At 52.5% G+C, this 16,624-nt stretch overlaps 2 protein-coding genes and 2 non-coding genes across 5 annotated transcripts in view; 3 read left to right on the top strand and 1 right to left on the bottom strand.

The window, feature by feature from the left end:
- The first annotated feature begins 156 nt into the window (after nt 1-156).
- On the top strand, nt 157-6,651 carry LOC117646540 (rho guanine nucleotide exchange factor 15-like). The gene is made up of 12 exons (XM_034387567.1): nt 157-591; nt 2,087-2,349; nt 2,434-2,670; nt 2,747-2,903; nt 2,971-3,130; nt 3,213-3,436; nt 3,869-4,355; nt 5,123-5,324; nt 5,460-5,820; nt 5,897-6,050; nt 6,131-6,217; nt 6,295-6,651. The coding sequence occupies exons 1-12, from the start codon at nt 482-484 to the stop codon at nt 6,442-6,444; spliced, it is 2,592 nt and encodes an 863-aa protein (XP_034243458.1). The 5' UTR covers nt 157-481; the 3' UTR covers nt 6,445-6,651.
- Nucleotides 1,888-1,978, top strand: Trnay-gua. The gene is given in 2 exon segments: nt 1,888-1,924; nt 1,943-1,978. It is a non-coding gene; the product is annotated as a tRNA-Tyr (tRNA).
- Trnag-ucc lies at nt 4,583-4,654 on the top strand. The gene has a single exon. It is a non-coding gene; the product is annotated as a tRNA-Gly (tRNA).
- The window catches only part of LOC117646541 (ecdysone receptor), a 60,668-nt gene continuing 50,690 nt past the window's right edge, over nt 6,647-16,624 (bottom strand). For both annotated transcript variants that reach the window (XM_034387569.1, XM_034387568.1), the window contains exons 2-8: nt 13,978-14,148; nt 13,756-13,896; nt 13,547-13,671; nt 13,274-13,465; nt 13,037-13,189; nt 12,694-12,916; nt 6,647-12,602 (exon numbers count right to left, since the gene is read on the bottom strand). In XM_034387569.1, coding sequence (XP_034243460.1) covers nt 12,358-12,602; nt 12,694-12,916; nt 13,037-13,189; nt 13,274-13,465; nt 13,547-13,671; nt 13,756-13,896; nt 13,978-14,148 — 1,250 coding nt within the window. In that variant the 3' untranslated portion in view covers nt 6,647-12,357. The remainder of the gene's footprint in view (nt 12,603-12,693; nt 12,917-13,036; nt 13,190-13,273; nt 13,466-13,546; nt 13,672-13,755; nt 13,897-13,977; nt 14,149-16,624) is intronic.

Here is a 16,624-nt window from a genome sequence, read left to right as displayed (position 1 = left end):
CCTGTAGTATTCCCCACGATATTCCCCTCGGCTGGAGGACATGATCTGTCCCGAAGGCGGCGCGGAGCGCGCCAAGGGCTGCTGACGGCGGCCGTCTGGCGCGGGGCGGCAGGGGCAGGGCGGCAGGGCGTCGCAGGGACGCACTCTGGCGGGCGGCTGCTCAAGCTGCCAGTGTGTGTCCGAGAGTCCGAGCGCCACTTCAGGGCCGCACGCACGCAGTGCTGTTGTGTTGTGGTGTGTGCAGAGTCGAGCCGAAGCAAGCGACGCAAGCGAAGCGACGCCGGCGGCCGGCACAGCAAACCAGAAGCAGACAGAAGCAGACGACTCACAGTGGCCCGGACCGCCCACACACGCGTTGTTGCGGTGCAGTGTTCCCCGCGGACAGTGTTTTGCAGATTGTGGCCGGCGTGGTGCGTGTCTGACTGCGGGGCGAGGCCGATGTGAGACTGCGCCGCACCTCGCCCCCTTCAAGCTGACCGAGATGACGGTCCACAAGGTGCTGCAGCGGGGGTGGCTGGACCTGGCGTGGGACAAGGGCGGCATCGTGCGGAAGTGGGTCATCCTCGACAACGGGGTGCTCTGGATTCACAGGTAAGTTCGTCGGTTGTGTGGTCGTCCCCTGAGCACGTTTCGGGCAAGAGTTACGAAATGTTTTGTCGAGTCAAAGGAGGGCAAGGCCGTCCTACATTACATCTGTAAATTGTTAATTTAAATCAATTATTTTCTCGTTTTTGAACTGATTCAGTCGAAAATCCGTCCAGTTTAGCATATGGTTCGCCTTGCTTTCCGTTTTCCATGCGTCATCCCTCTGTGTTGACGTCTCTTGCTGCTCTTGGCGACTCCACGGATGTCTCATACACCGATCTCATGTCTACGGTTCCTGGAAGGGCCCCCCCCCCCTCCTTTTCTGCTTCCCTCCAGCAGGATTGGGTGACGATACATCCTCACGCACGCACGCATGCCCCGACGCGACGGGGATCGCGAGCACCTGCTGCTCAGAGCGCATCGCATCTCTGCACGCAGTTGGCAGAAAGTTTTGCTTATCATGACTGCAGAGTGCCCCGCCCCGCGCCGCCGCCCCGCGACACCCGCTGCTGAGTGCAGGGCGCCGTTGTGCTGACGAGATCGCGTAACGAAAGCTCGCGTCGCCGAGCCCAGTGTGGCGGAGCCGCGGAGCCATGATGGCCAAGGGCAGACTGATGAGGTGTCGGTTTAGTGTGACCCAGAAACGTGGAAACGCGCCGCAGCAGCAGCGGGGGACGTCCCTGCCCTGCGAGGGCCGCGGCATCGAGGCGACCGAGGAGGTGACACCGAGGTGACACTGCGGTGTCGGCGGTCGGAGTCCGCGCGCATGAATAGCTTGGCCTTCCCCGGCCGGCCGCACCCGGAGGGCGTTGACGCTCCCCGACGCTGGACGACGACGCCCGCCGCCCCCGCCCCCGCGTTGCGACACGCGTTGTTGCAAAACTCCGCCGCGGCCGTTTGCGAGCGGTTCCAGCCACCCCGGCCCGCCGGCCCCGTGACGTCAGCAAATAAACGACGGCGGGCTGCTCGCGGCCTCGGACACCTCGGGCCGCGTGCCGTATCGCGACCATCGTGGGCCGACTCGTTTTGGGGCCGCTTCCGTTTTTAACTTCGCCGAGTACGGCGCCCGGCCCCCGGCCCGGCGCAGGGCATTCCCTCTGTGGCGCCTGACGGCCAGGCGCCCCCCGCCCCGCCGCACAGCGAACTTGAATTTGCCGCGTTCGGGAGTACTGGCCCGGGCCGGCCGGGCCGTGGCGAGCCGCGCCCTGCGCGCGTCGCGACAAGCGCGGCACTTCCCCCTCCACTACGCTCTCTCGCAGTGCCGTGGAACCAGTTTCGTCGCGAGCCCGCCTCCTCTCAGCGCCTTCGATAGCTCAGTTGGTAGAGCGGTGGACTGTAGAGGAAAGCGTCTGAAGACATCCATAGGTCGCTGGTTCAAATCCGGCTCGAAGGACTCTTTTTTAGCGGTGTATGTAGCTTCGTGGAATTCATTCTAGTGACTGGGTGCGCAGCACAGTGACGGGAAGGGTCTTAGACGAGGTTTTGGACGTTTTGGTTCCAGTGACAATGCAGACCCCGCCGCCGAGCAGGTGCTGCCGCTGCACGACGCCGAGGTGCGCTTCCCGGAGTCGCCGTCGCTGGAGGAGGCCCCGGAGATCGCGGTGGTGCTGGGCGCCGGAGTGACGGGCCGGAGTCGCCGCCTGCGTCTGAGGCCCGCGTCGAGCGAGGAGTATCGCGACTGGACGACGGCCATGTTGGAGGCGGCGCAGCTTTGGCACGTGCGCCGCCAGATGGCGTTCCAGGCCGTCCTTCCCCCGGTGGCGGGTACGTGGAGCGGGGCGGCTGCCCGACAACGGCGAGGCCCGGCGAGGCCGGATGGCGCCACTGACCTGGAACTTCCCTGTGCAGGAGCGCCGAGTAGGCTGCCCCGCTTTATGCGCCCGGCCAGCACCACCACCAGGTCCCCGTCGTCGCCAGCCGAGGGCAGGCTGCAGCTGCTGAGCGCGCTCACGCACTTCTTGGAGCAGGCGGGTGAGCTTCGCGAGCGGACGCGGCGTGCCGTGACGCGCGCCCAGCACGCCCAGGACGACGACGAGAACCTGCCTCGGTTCCTGCGTCGCGCCATTGCGGACGCCGTGGAAAAGAGTAAGCGCTGCCTGTTCTGACGACTTGCTGAATGGCGCCCGGTATGACATTCACTTCCCCCTCACTCCCTGTGCAGTCTGGCGAGCGTGCACCAGGGCGCGGGCCTGCGCCGACGTGGTGGGCATCAACGGCCGCCCCGACGACCTGGCCGTGTACGACGCGGCCATCATCCTGCGCGAGGCCGTGGACGCCTTCGTGACCCACTGCAGCCTGCTGCGCGACCTGCAGGCCATGTAAGGGCGGTGAACTTCAGCCGGTGTACGCCTGATCTTCCTCGTTGTGACACGCGGCCCTGCGCAGGTTGACGACGGTGGGCTCCACCGCGCCGGAGGACCCGCTGCCCTTCATGCCGCTGCGGTGCCTGTCCATGGTGCGCGACGCCCTGTTCGAGCTGGGCGCGCTGATCCACGCCCCCGAGGAGAAGGCCAAGCAGCGCGCCGCCCTGGCTGCCGTGGACGCGGTAGGGACCGCGACAGGGACAGCCCCGCCGCGAGCCTCTAACCTAACCTAACCTAACCTAACCTAACCTGTCTCTGTCGCAGACCCTGCAGCGCTGCTGGACGGAGCTGAGCAAGAGGCCGCTGGACCAGGACCTGGCCGCGCACATGTCCGCCGTGCCCGCCGCCACCGCCAGCAGCACGCCGACCAAGCCAGCGACGCCGGCGAAGACGAAGAAAGGGGCCGGCGTCGTGGAGAAGCGCGCCCTGGCCACGTCCCCGCCCAGCCCGCCGTCGTCGCCGTGCCTGTCGTTCAAAGGCTCCACCAGGCAAGTCGCTACTACTCTACTCGCTTCGTCGCCCCGCACACCGCGGCCCCACCCGGTTGTCACCTGGTGGCTGTTACGAAATTCGTGAACGCCTGGCGGACTAGAAAGCCGATGCATCCTTGAGGAGCGGAGCGCATCCGCTTTGAAAGTGGGCGGAAAATGTTATCCGGCGAAAGTAAGAACGTTTTGGGGGAGTTCATTTGAAAACATCGTGACCCAGTACGTGTTTGTGTCCCGATGAAGACAGGCGGCCGTTTAACCCCACCGCTATCTCCAACACTTGGCGGCGTGACGCCAGAGCGTTGCCTGAAGCGTCGAAAGGGCGCCCTGCGCCGCCCTGGCAGTGCCGCGCGGTGCCGCGCGGTGCCCGTGTCATGCAATCAAAGCCAAAGCAGCAGAGTGTACTGACGGCGTGCCGGTCGGCGTGTTCAGTGTGCGCAGGCTGGCGTCTCGGCTCCACCGCGACGTCGTTCGCACGTCGGTGCGGCGCGCGCGCAAGAGGGCGCGCACCGAAGGACAGGCGCTGCTGCCGGACCAGACGTTGGACGACTCCCTGGAGCACATCGAGATGACCGCGATGACGGCCGACGCGGCGGCGCCCTCCTCGCCGTCGTCGGGAGAGGACGCGCCGGAGCACGTCAAGCAGTGCACCGAGGCGGCGCCGCCAGAGGTGTCCGTGCCGGTGACGCCTTCGTTGGCGGCGCCGCGGCCCCGCCTGGCGAACAGCGTGGGCGCGTTGTTCGGCTGCGACACCTCCAACTTCAGCCCGCGGCCCCCGAGGCGCTGGCAGGACCCCGCGCTGCTGCGGCGCCGCAGGCTGGTGTGCTCGGTCGCCGACTGCGACATGGACACCGGGGACGACGACGTCTTCGAGCCACCGGCCCCCCAGGGCCACAACGGAGACGGGCACGGCGATCAGGTGAGGACCAAGGCCGGGACCGTCGGGCCGTCGGCGAGAGAGTGGGCCCCTAATCTAATCCGACCTCCGCTATGTCGGCCTCCGCGTCGCCTAGGGTCGCCCGGCCGGCACTCCTCGGGCCTGGCAGCGATCGCGACACGGCTGCCGCCGACCCCCACCCCTGCCTCTGGCGGCGCGCGCTCGATGCGTGGCTTGTATCCCCACCGTGATCCCCTCCTCCACAAGAAGCGCTGGTGGTGTAATGGTTAGCATAGTTGCCTTCCAAGCAGTTGTTCCGGGTTCGATTCCCGGCCAGCGCATCTCTTTTTCGCTCTCTGGTTGCATTTAGAAATTGTTGTCCACTCGTTGAGGCAGATCCGCGATTGCCCAATGCTTTCCTTTGGCTGTCTGGTCCGAAAGAAAACAACTGAAAGCTCGCTGGCGTGGCTACACATACCCGGCCATGCCCGATGGGGATAATGGCGTGGCCTTTGTTATCGGCATCTCTGAGCAAACCTGCCGCCCTTACTATCGGCGAGGCGAGGGGCGGGGACAGGGACAGGGTGGACAGGGACGAAGCGCAGCGAAGACCCATCATTGCCAGTCGGGAGCTGAACGGTCAACTCCATCTCCGTGTCAAGTCGCACAGGGTTCTCGTGGAAAATGCGGTTCAAACTCGTGGCCAGCGTGGTCCACTGGGTACGGGGCAGGTGGGCTGGGGGTACCGTCTGCAAGTGTATTGTCGCGCGAGGCACCGTCCTAACTTGCCGTTCTCCTTGTCCATGCAGGTGAAGACCAAGGAGCCCCCCACCGACATGTTCGGCGAGCCGCAGCCACCGCCACGCGCCGGCCGCCTGCAGCGCCAGCACTCCGTCAAGGACAAGGACCTCAGGGACCTGAGCGTCCCCGTGACACCGGCAACCCCCAACGGAGGGGGACGCCGCGCCCTGTGGTGCGAGACGCAGGAGGTGCAACGCAGCGGGCTGCTGGGTGAGTCTAGTCCTGGTCGCCCTGGACCTGGACCGTCATCGCCGGGCTTTCCCTCCTAAAAGTGGGAGAGGGGCAGGGCGACGAGCCACTGTGCAGAATCGGTCGGTGCTAATGTGGCCTCTCTCTCTCATCCAGACCGGCTCAACACAGCGGAGAGCGCGCTGCAAGAGGCAAAGTTTGAGGTGCTGAGTTCGGAGGAGTCTTATCTCCGGTCGCTGGACATGCTGGCCCACCGCGTGGCGGCCATGGACGCCCTGCAGGACGGGTGCTTGATCGCGGACCACGAGCGGGACGCCGTCACCAAGTTCCTGGACGCGGCGCGCGCCTGCTCCATGCGCTTCGCCAGCGCGCTGCGCGCCCAGTGGTGCCAGGACGTGATGATGCGCGGGCTGTGCACGCTCGTGCACAAGGAGGCCGTGCCCGGCGCCTGCCTGCAGCAGTACGTGCACATCGTCAGCCTGCAGCCCAGGGCCGCCAGCGTCCTGGCCAAGATCGGGTCAGTGTCGCCCGTCCTGTCCCCTCCATTTTAAGCACTATCATATGCATTGGCTAACGTTTGTGTTGGTGTGCAGAAGCGTGGAAGCGACACAGCTGGTGCCCCTTCTGTCACTGCCTGCCCAACGAGCGTCGCGCCTACCCCTTCTACTGGCAGCCATTCTCCGTAGACTGGACCAGCGCACCTCTGAGGCTGTCATCTGCAGGGCAGCCTTAGACCGGCTCAACCAGGTGGGTGTCAATTTCACTTTTTTCCAATGAGCGGACAATTGCGACAGGGAGATGACAGTGTGGCGCTGGGTCTGTTCTAGATTGTATTTGAGTGTAATGAGGCGCTTAGAAGAGCGGAACAAACTGAGCGCATGGTTCAGCTGGGAAGGATGCTGCGTGTCGAGAAGGTATGGAGCATGCTTAATTTGGCTCAAAGCATTTTAAATTTTTGAAACTAATAACACTGTTTGATATTTGTTTGCAGTCTCCCTCAAGGAAGTCATCTTGGAGTGAGCGCAAAAATAGTGTCATAATTAGGGCAAAATCATTCTTTGTGAAATCCAACAACCGGATTGGTACCAAAACCAATAAGATACTGACGTCAACCAGCTCAATGCTTCATCTCACTAAATGACTCCTTGCATAAATTAGATAAGAGTATTTGTCTGTGATTCAGTGTACTCCCACAACTCAATGGTTTTGTTGATTCAGTCATAAATCTTTATCAAAGTTTTATGTTGTATTAATTTCGGAAGATGAAATGTTATTTTTGTTTGTAACAATTCCATCTGGATGGTGAACGGGAAAATTCTGTACTAAATAAATGCACAACTCCATAGTTTGTAGTGTCAATTTACTGCACAAAATAGAAAAAATTTATATCTATACATCATTCTTGCCATAAAATTTGCTGATGAACTTTATAAAAAAGCTACTAAGGGGAAAGGTAAATTATATTTTCTACATATATACAGCACAAGTATTCACCATGCGCACAATAATCCTACAATATTACTACTTGTAGAGAATGATCAACAATAACTTTATGAGTTCCCCTTAGGCTTTTTACATAGAGCTCACTGAAATATCCCACCTCTTTCAAATATCTACCTACCATCATATTGCATACACTAGCTATCCATTCAGTACACAAAGAGCAGTTCTTACAATACATCATATGTTTCTTCACATTTTACATTGATCTGTACATTATAAACAACAGTGCCCTTGAGGGGCATCACACCCACAACCTACCATCATGCATCCTTTCATAACATCCGACTTTTAAGGTCCACATCCAAGTGTTAAACACCTAAAAGCACTTTTTTTAAAAACCGTTCTCACCAAATATTGATGTGAATTGTTGGTTTACTTAGTCTAATAATACTGCATTCTGTTTGTAAGTGAGTCAAGTCCACATGCAGTGTCCCTGTAGTCACTCAGCGTCATTCACTGTGTGTGTCTGCACAGCCCTCACATCTATCCAACCTTTCATTTTTAAATGGTACATGTTTCACATTCACTACATAACACTACACCAAAAACAAAAATAAATAAAAAGAAATATCCAAAACAACACATAAGTCACATTCATTTCACTTGAATATCAGAGTAAGAATCAGGAAAGATAGCAAAAGAAACTTCATGGAATAAATACCTTCATTTAAAAAAAATCTAGAGTAAACCTGAACAGTTCTGGAAATTTTAAGAATAGTAAAATGTTCTTTGACTGGATTAGATTTACTACAAATTGCATGCGGGTTTTATTTTGGAACATAATTCAATCAAAAGCACAGCCACTAGAGATTTCTTGACGCTATGCACATTGCCAGTTGCATTATTCTTAGGGAGGTTCTTGGGAAAGTTCTTACACAATTTTGGAGACTGAATGGTAAAACAAAAGTTGTTCAATCGAAGGAAACCAGCACAGTTGCTATCTTTCAAACTTCCGTCGCCTGATCTGCTCTTGGTTCTGACTAGAGAGGCTCTAGAGTCTCTCTAGTTCTGACCCTTCAAATAGTATGCCCTATAATTCTCAGAGGATGCATGATAACTTTCTGCACATTTACTTTGACTACTCTTAAGAAAACCATGCCAACTTTTCAGGGAATCAGGAGAGTGGTTGACAAACACTCAAGAAAAACGAGAGTGAATTCGAGCAAGATACGAAAAATAACCCAGTGATTAGGGAGTTAGCGAACATTGCCTGGTGACAGTATCACTGGCTATTCCTCCACCAATGGCCCCAGAAAGCGCTTTAAAATTATTGGAAAGCTGAAATATTGGGAATCGACCTCTTACTACAATTTTAACCAATGAGCTGGGATAGTATCCTAACGCGCGGAAAGGATGGAATGGTTTTCTTGGGAGGGGTCGACTTGCCATCACACACTAAAATTACTACATTGAAGCATCACACACAGTTTAGTATCAAGCCCTGACTCAATTTTCTAAGCAGATTGCTTTAGGAAATTATGAGCAATTTTTTGCGTTACATAGAGGAGACCAATTTGTGATGAGACCAAACACAGCAATTATTTCCCAAAATTTTTATCGTGTATTACAATTTGTAATATAAAATAAAAAATGAAAAGAATTATTACAGCAAGCATCCAAGGGTCTTGTCTTTGGAACCTAGGGACCTAGTTAATCTTACACTTTAACAGACTTTCAAAATACCAGACATCAATTAAATCTGTCAGTACCGGCCAGTTAGATTTTCCAGCTTAGTCTCCATTAAATTGGCTGTCAGGTTGCACAAGGCAAGTGCAAGTCTTCAATTTACAACATACATACTGTTAATTTAAGTGATTACTATGTGCAGCAAACATGCTAGTTTACCTCAAGCTAGCTGCTAGTAGGTAACGCTCCAATTACTGAAGGCACATAGGGCACACACTCTATGTTTTCGCTTGCAATTTTGGATCTAGATAAATATACAAGTCGCTTACTTCTGGAAATATTAAGAAACTTCCAGAAAAGTTAAGTCAAAAATACACATTAGAGTAGAATGAGGCAATGTTTGCAATATACCAGGGATTTAGACCAACTACCTAGGTGCAGTAACTTCCAGCTAATTTCTGAACCAACTGCAATGTAGTCAAGATGATGTACCTTGTAACAATTAACACATGCACAATGGATACGTATGAAAAAGAACATTTTAAAAAAAGACACAAAGAATGGCAGTTTCTGAATGACACAATCTATAACAATGTAATATGGATTTGCTCACTATGAATTGAGCTTCGCCATGATTAACAGATACAAACTGCACATAGACAAGTGGTAAATAAGCCAGTTGATAACTTTAGAGTCCCTCACAAATACATCTTGATCATCAATCCATGCAGAGTTATAGGCAGTGAGTCCAACAAATAACCATTCAAAGAGGTAGCAAAAACATTTTCATATTAATATTGTTAAAATCTTGGCAGTGCTGGAGTATATAGCTGCTTTCATGTACTCACTCTTTTTCCTTCAGTCAGTGTTAAAGATAAATGTCTACTCGACAATACCATCAAATTATCAGTTCCCATCAGCAGTTCATAAGTCATGACCTTCTTTTTCCATTCCTACAGCCATGCAATCAACATGTAGAAGATGTAAAAAAAGTTTGTTTTCTTTGAGAATATTTCATGCACCCAAAATGAATCAACAGAGATTCAAGGGAAGATTTCTTCAAGAAAATTCCTAATTCATAGGGCAAGCTTCAAAAAGCATGACTCCAATACAACTAAAATCCCATAATTCAAAATGTCCAATTAAAAGAAAAATGAATACAGGTAAAAATTTCATAATTATCACAAATTCAATGAATGGTATACTACTAGTTTCTGACTTATTTACCACATGGGTAAAAGACCTCATGGTTATTCTTTTTTTTTTCTCTTTATGGCTACTTTTTTTTACAAAAGAAAATACAGTGATATTTACTGCTTTAAGAGTATTGAGAAGATTAACACAGAGAAAGAGTTACTTAAAAGCAGTGCTAGGTATTTAAGGCGCAGAAGATGCATGGTAGGATCTACAGACTGAACACATTACATCAGCAGTCTACTAATAGGAAGGGAACTGGATAAAATGTTAATGAAAGGTTACATGGCAGTGATCAAGTTCCTGCATTACAAATGAGAGTTTTCAGTGCTTCACCATAGCATAGCATGTTTTGTACCCATCAATGAGAATATGGGCATCTCAAATTAACACAGGTGTGATCAGTATCAAAGTAACATCTCAAACTCTTCACACATAGTATCCGAAGATTTGACATACCCCAAACACTGAAAACTCTCTGAAATCTATGAATGACCAAGCTTTAGATTACAAAGTGGCGATAAAAAGGCATAATAGAAGATTTGTAGTTAAATGCAAAATGCAGTGTTGTATGTCCAACATGTTCAAAACGGCAGTGTTCTTTAATTATTCACCCCTTTAAAGAGGTGGACTGGGTTACCACTAGTCTGATATTACAAAACTTTGATTTTATGAGATGACAACACATATCAAAGAGAATAATGCTTATGTACACAAAGGCAAATATCTCAAGTCTAAAAATGTAGTACTCTTTCATAGAGCAAAACCACAACTGAACTAGAAATATTGAGAGCAAATTTAGGCAGTTGATTTTCATTACAGACTATAAGTATTACTTTCATTTCCAAATAGAATCATACCAAAGACAATTTCTTCCATTTAAGTTCCCAGATGTAATTTTTTAAAAAGTAAAAGACAGAGATTCACAATTAAAATATTGTAGTAAAGCACAATGTTGTTGAATTGATGTACAAAAGTGGTGTGGAGGAGCAATACACACTCAAACCAAGATAATAATACCAGTACTTGTAAAAAGTCTAAGGTATTCAATACCTGGATGTGAGCTTCATGTGATGCCATATGGACATTGTTTGAGGTTTACCAGTCCATAAATGTTCAAAAGGTTTAAAGGTTTCAAATGATGGCAGTTTTAACATATCAAACTCCAGGTATATTGCGAATGAGGTATTCTCCTTCAAGGCAGGTAGAATTAAAGAAAAACAAAAAAAAACTAATTTTTGTTGTTTTTTTACCAAAATTGTAAACAAAAATCTTTATTAACAGAATTTTCTAACAAGTAAACAAATTGTGATAAAGCAGAAGTATATTCCTGAAGAGTTCTATCAGTCAGAAATAGTTCAAGAATTTTCTTAATACCATAAAGATACAGAAAATTTAAAAATAAAAGAAACAGAAGGGAAACATAATGCAAAGATTTGTACTGCCAGTACTTTTTCATGGAAAAAATACTTTCGGTAATCCTGAAGTTTGACTATTACGTGCTATTGAGAACTTATGTCAGTGAATATATGAAAACCATAACATATACATAATAGGTAAGAATGTACTAGGAAATAAGAGTTGAGATAACGAATGCGCTGTCATTCACTCACAATCTTCACTTCCAAATCGAACATGGGGATACAGCATCTACCTCATTTCACAGGAGTGTTGCAATAGGCTTCAGGACACAAACTAGATTTTAACAAAAAACTTCAGAGTTCTTATAAAAGTACGACGGACGGTTATTTAAAGATGTTACATGCTGTGATAGGAGCATGGTGGTATGTCATACTCAGTCGGAGGCCAGACTATATCTCTCTGCGACTTCCAAATCTTCATTCAATACCCAATTATCAAATTTTGCTGCACCAGTGTCAAAGCTACAGAAAAGGCACCAATTTTTATCACTGTCTCATTCTTGGTTTTGTCAATGCTTTTAATATAAATATTTATATCTCTGTTCAAAAATATTTAATACCATTCAACAATCATCACTTTTTTCTGTGCTATAGGCATGCTTTACAATCATAAAAACTCTTTCTAATCAACCTACACATTTCTTTTTACAATATAATAGATTCTTTACATATGTTTTTAAACACATTTCCTCATGAGCTAAAATTCTAACTACACAAACTTTTGTACATTATTTTTATACAAAGTTCATGCTAAAATTAGTAGGTTTATGTATTTATTTCACAGCCTGCATTTTGGTGGCGTTAATCGGAGGATGGTTCAATCTCCAGCCTATATTCACCTCCAAATAACCAAATTATAGTAATAATAGTAATAATAATAATATTAATAATAATATAATAAAAAGTTTCAAACATAACCATTCTCATCACAACCTTTAAAGGGTGCCACATTCAGATAGGGGGTAACAAATCACTTTCGATCACTTCTTAAAGCAATTTCATCTCACTAAGGAGTGAAATTCCTGACTAACCCACAGAAATCTCCAAAATTGTTGTGAGAGATCTATGAAAACCACAGAACATGAAAGGGATTCATAGCTCTCGTAGTAGTGTACTTTGGAATTGCTCTTGAATGCTTGGGTCGTCTTGGTATGTGCATGAAGGTTTGCATCTTCTTCTCACACACAGTAACACTTGAGGAGAAAGAACAGCATCATGTCCACACCCAGACCACACAAATCGATGCAAGATGAGTTCACTGAGGTTCATTCTGGGGCTGCAAAATGCAGTTCTAACACAGAAACACACAATTACACCGCAACATCCCAGATCTCTGCCAGGAAAGGAGGAAGTTTCTTGTTCTTGATCTTCAAGGAGAAGCACAGTTCACTGTTCAGATTTCCCAGCGTACGCAGTTCAGTAAGAACTGAGAGCAGCTTGGCAAAGATGGTGGTTGGCCGGGGCTGTCTCCTATTCTCAATATATGTTCTGAGGGCTTCTACATAAATATCTTGAATTTTTTCTACTTTCCAACCTTCATTAAGTGATGGTCTATCTGCAATGTCGAAGAGAAAACAATACAGGTTAGTTTCTCCTAAGGACAAAAATCAAAATGAGAGAACAATGCCAGGAAAGAGAACACTTACCTGAAAATATTACCACAGCAGTTAAAAGGGCATACTCCGCGTTGTCCACTCGCAGACCACACATGTGGCGACAGAACGCCAACAGGTCCTCCACAACGTCGCCGAATCCAGCATGAAGATAATCCGATCGGTTGTACGGTTCGTGGTTCGCAAACACGATCGAATCTGTGGCCGCATCGTAACACCGCGCCATTCGCAGCATCATGACTTCACTCGAGCACGCCTGAGAAGGGAAACAAGTTGAAGATTTACTTTCAAACGCAAACGACCCAGCGCAAGAGGGTAATCAAAACTGGATATATTTCTTGAGTGGATAGAGCCCTGTATTGGGCATGGCATGTACCTTAAGCAGTGCCAATTGATCTTCTCTTTGAAGTTTGTCAAAACCAGGAAGCCGCTTGGCAAACTCCACAATGAGTTGAACGGTGAGAATAGTGATTTCTGTGATGTTGTGGAACCGAACTGTACCATCGTCTTGAATGTCTATACTTGACACCTAAAGAGAGAGCAAACATCGTGTTGATCATAAATGGCATGAATGAAAACAGTACAGAAAAGTAATTCAGAATGTCGAACTTACATTGACGCGTCTCAGCTCTTCATCTGAGGGGTGTTCGAACTCATTTTGGAAGTAAACCAAACGGTGAATAAGTTCCTCCTGTTCAGGACTGACTGGCTTCACGCCATTCACAGGCACTGGGAATGCTTTATCAACATTGCTAGTGCCTCCATTAGCAGCACTGTAGCAGGAATCCACCTGAGCCAAACAGAACTGAAAGAAACAAAATTGTTAGAAAGCATTCATCAACTAGTACACCACCCTAGTTGTGATGTATAAGTAAGAGGTATGTACCTTGCCCTGTTCGTCCACTTTAATGATATCCGAAGACCCATTTGTGGTGGAGTTAGGCTTGTCCTTGTCTTTCTGGGCTTTCTTCTCTTTCCGCTTGACTGCACACTGGTATTCAGGTACGACACCTGCGAAGCGACAAGACATAAGGGAATGAGTCCTCTGCACACGGATTGGCTCGGTCCTTGCCATTGCCAGGCGAGTAAACTTACATTCCGGCCTCATGCCGACCGCTAAACACTTCTTGAGCCTGCACTCCTGGCACTTCCGCCGCATGTACATGTCAATCTCACAGCCATTGCCGTACTTGCACTGGTAGACCGCGTTCTTCGTGATGCTCCTCCTGAAGAAGCCTGCAACAGCCAAAGGCAGCGTCAGCACACCAAAAGCGGAGAGGAAGGCGGTCTCGATCCTCATCTGCGTCTCGTCCTCACCTTTGCAGCCCTCGCAGGTGAGCGCGTTGTAGTGGTAGCCCGACGCCCTGTCCCCGCACACCAGGCACAGCTCCTCCTGCTGACGGGGCGCCGCGGACTTCTTCTTCTTCACGTCCGAGCTGTCCATGGAGTAGCCATTCAGGCTGCTCGGCGGCGACAAGTCCTCTCGCCCTGCAACACGGAGGGAGGCGAAACGCTACGTTAGAGCAGGGTTCACGGTTCAGGGTTCACGGCGACGGGGAATGACCGAGTAATGCAGAAACCATCTGCCGCAGCAGCCGAGCGGGGCGCGGGGCGGGCAGCGCGAGGCGAGCCTGGCCGCTGTCCTTGACATTACGACTCGGGCCGGGCCGGGCCGAGCCACAGGACAGGCTGCTGCGGGTGACTGCGGCTGCGGGCCGCGTGCCGCGTCGTGTGGTTCGCACTGCTGGCCTGAAGGGGTAAAGTTCCCGCACTACAGGAGGGCGACGGGCCGGTGTTGCAAAAACACAGCCGGGCTGGGGCCGGGCGCGCTCTCAGTGCCCTCGGCCCTCGCACAGCACACTGTATCGCCCCGCCGGGCCCGCCGGCCCCGACGCAACCGCAGGGAAGGCCATGCAGGCCGGCCGGGACCAGCCGGGACCGGGAAGGGAAGGGCGTCGCGATGCGGGCGAAATGCGGGCCGCGACCTCACCGGCGGCCTGCTCTGCTTGTGCTGCACCGTGCGCTGCCGTGCCGCACCAAGGCGGACAGGTAACTCTAGTGACATCAGCGGGCAGCGGGCTGGGGGAAGGGAGGGGAAGGCCCAAGCGAGTCTCGACAAGTCCTGCGTCTCGCCGGTCCCGGCCGGTCTCGGCCGCCATGCCACGGCCGCGCTGAAAAAGGCAAGACTGGGTGTGGGGGCCCGCAGCGGCTGCAGCGGCGCGGCGCAGGCTCAGCGCAGCAAACCACATGCTCAATGCGTCTGGCGGTCTGGTGCCACCAAGTGCCCCGCCGCACCGCACCGTACCACCGCATCGGCCGGCCAGGCTTTGGCTCTTTGTCAGAGCCTTCGAGACCTTCGGGACCTTCGCGGGGCGCGAGCGGCTCAAACCTAGCCCCGTGCCGTCTCGGACCAAGTCTTGGCACAGGACTCTAGTTTCTAGTCCCGGCCCGGCCCGGCACCCTGTCTGGCCCGGCCCGCCCGGCCCGGCCCCTGGCTGCACGCACAGGTGGGATTTCAAACTTGGCACGGCCCGGGCTTGACTGCCGCAACCTCGCCCGCCTCGCCTCGCTTTGCAGCGCTTTGCAGCCAAGCCCTCGGCCCCCCGACTGCCCCCGGCGCTCCACGCAAAAGAGAAAGAACGCCACGTCAGAACGGAGCAAACGAGGCCAGATGAGCATCACGTCTCAAAGTTCAAGCGCCCCCGGCGGGAATTGAACCGAGGCCACGCCGGAAACGCGAAAAGAGGCATTTCAGCGGCGCTGCCATGCCAGAGCCAACTGTTCTCCCGAAACAAATTTCGAGTTCATTTCGAAGTTTCAGCAGCAGCACCAGCGTGCGTATAGAAGTCCTCCCTGCAGGACTGGCGGCGCTGCGCGCTGCACGGCCGCCGCTCCAGGCCGGTTGCTGGCCGGCCGCGTCGCCGCGCTGAAGGTCGACGGGTTGGTAGCAGCGACTGGCCGGCCGCCCCGCCCCGCCCCGCCCGCCTGGGAATCGCACTATCATTACCCCTCGGCGGGACGCGCCGTCTGTAATACCACGGCCTGCTGGCCAAGCCCGTCCGAGCCGCGCCGCGGTACGCTCCGCCTGCTTCGCGCTTCGCTTCGCCCCGCTGGAAAACATACTTAGCATACGCCCGGGCGTGCGCACATTGCACGCGCGTTGGCCGCGGTCAAGAGCACCATGCCGCCCAGCCCAGCCAGGGCACCGCGTCGCGGCGGTCGCGGCCCTTACCAAACCCAGTGCCGAGAACAGGCCGCGGCCTGCTCTAGCATCGGCAGCCTCGGCCCTCGAAGCTCGGCGCGCACAGTGCACTCACTCCCACCCGCACCTGTCACTGACGAGCCTGTGGCAGCACACGTGGTCGGACAATGCGGGGCGGGGCGGGGCGCTGGGAACGGGCGTGGCGTTGCGTGGCGCGACTTAGAATTCTACTTCCAATTGGATTACCACCAGGTCGCCGTCGTCGTGGGCTTGACGAGCTCCCCCGCTTTTTCTTCTTCTTTGCCGCTCTCGCCTCGCCCTCATCCTCTCCAGTCCAGCAGTCCAGCCCCCTGGGCTTTCTGGTTCCCCTCATTTGTGTCTAATACGGCCCGACTTCCGGCGCGGGGGGCGGCGCGGGGCCGAGCTCGGCGAAAACTTGGCCGAGTGTATCGTAATCTGGAGGTTTCTCGCAAATTGCACGAGTCCCACGGGCCGGCAGCGCCAGCAGCCCCCCCACCGTGCCGTCGGCCTGCTCCGAGTCCGGGGTCTAGGTCCGGCACCCCACCACCACTCCAAATATTTGCGGGCGGCGGGCTGCCGCCAAACACCCAGATAAGCAATTACCGAATTCGAAGGTGCGACCACAACGTTTCCGCCGGCGGGCAGCGACAACAACAAAAGGGACCGACACAGGCCGCGTGTTCCCGCGGACTCGAAGCGGCCGGCAGCAACAACAACAACAGCGAGGCGTGGCCGCGTGGC

The sequence above is a fragment of the Thrips palmi genome, unplaced genomic scaffold (genome assembly GCF_012932325.1).
Source record: "Thrips palmi isolate BJ-2018 unplaced genomic scaffold, TpBJ-2018v1 HiC_scaffold_19, whole genome shotgun sequence".
NCBI lineage: Eukaryota > Metazoa > Arthropoda > Insecta > Thysanoptera > Thripidae > Thrips > Thrips palmi.
Note: the sequence above shows the minus strand (reverse complement) of the source record. Positions and strands in the feature narration are given on the sequence as shown.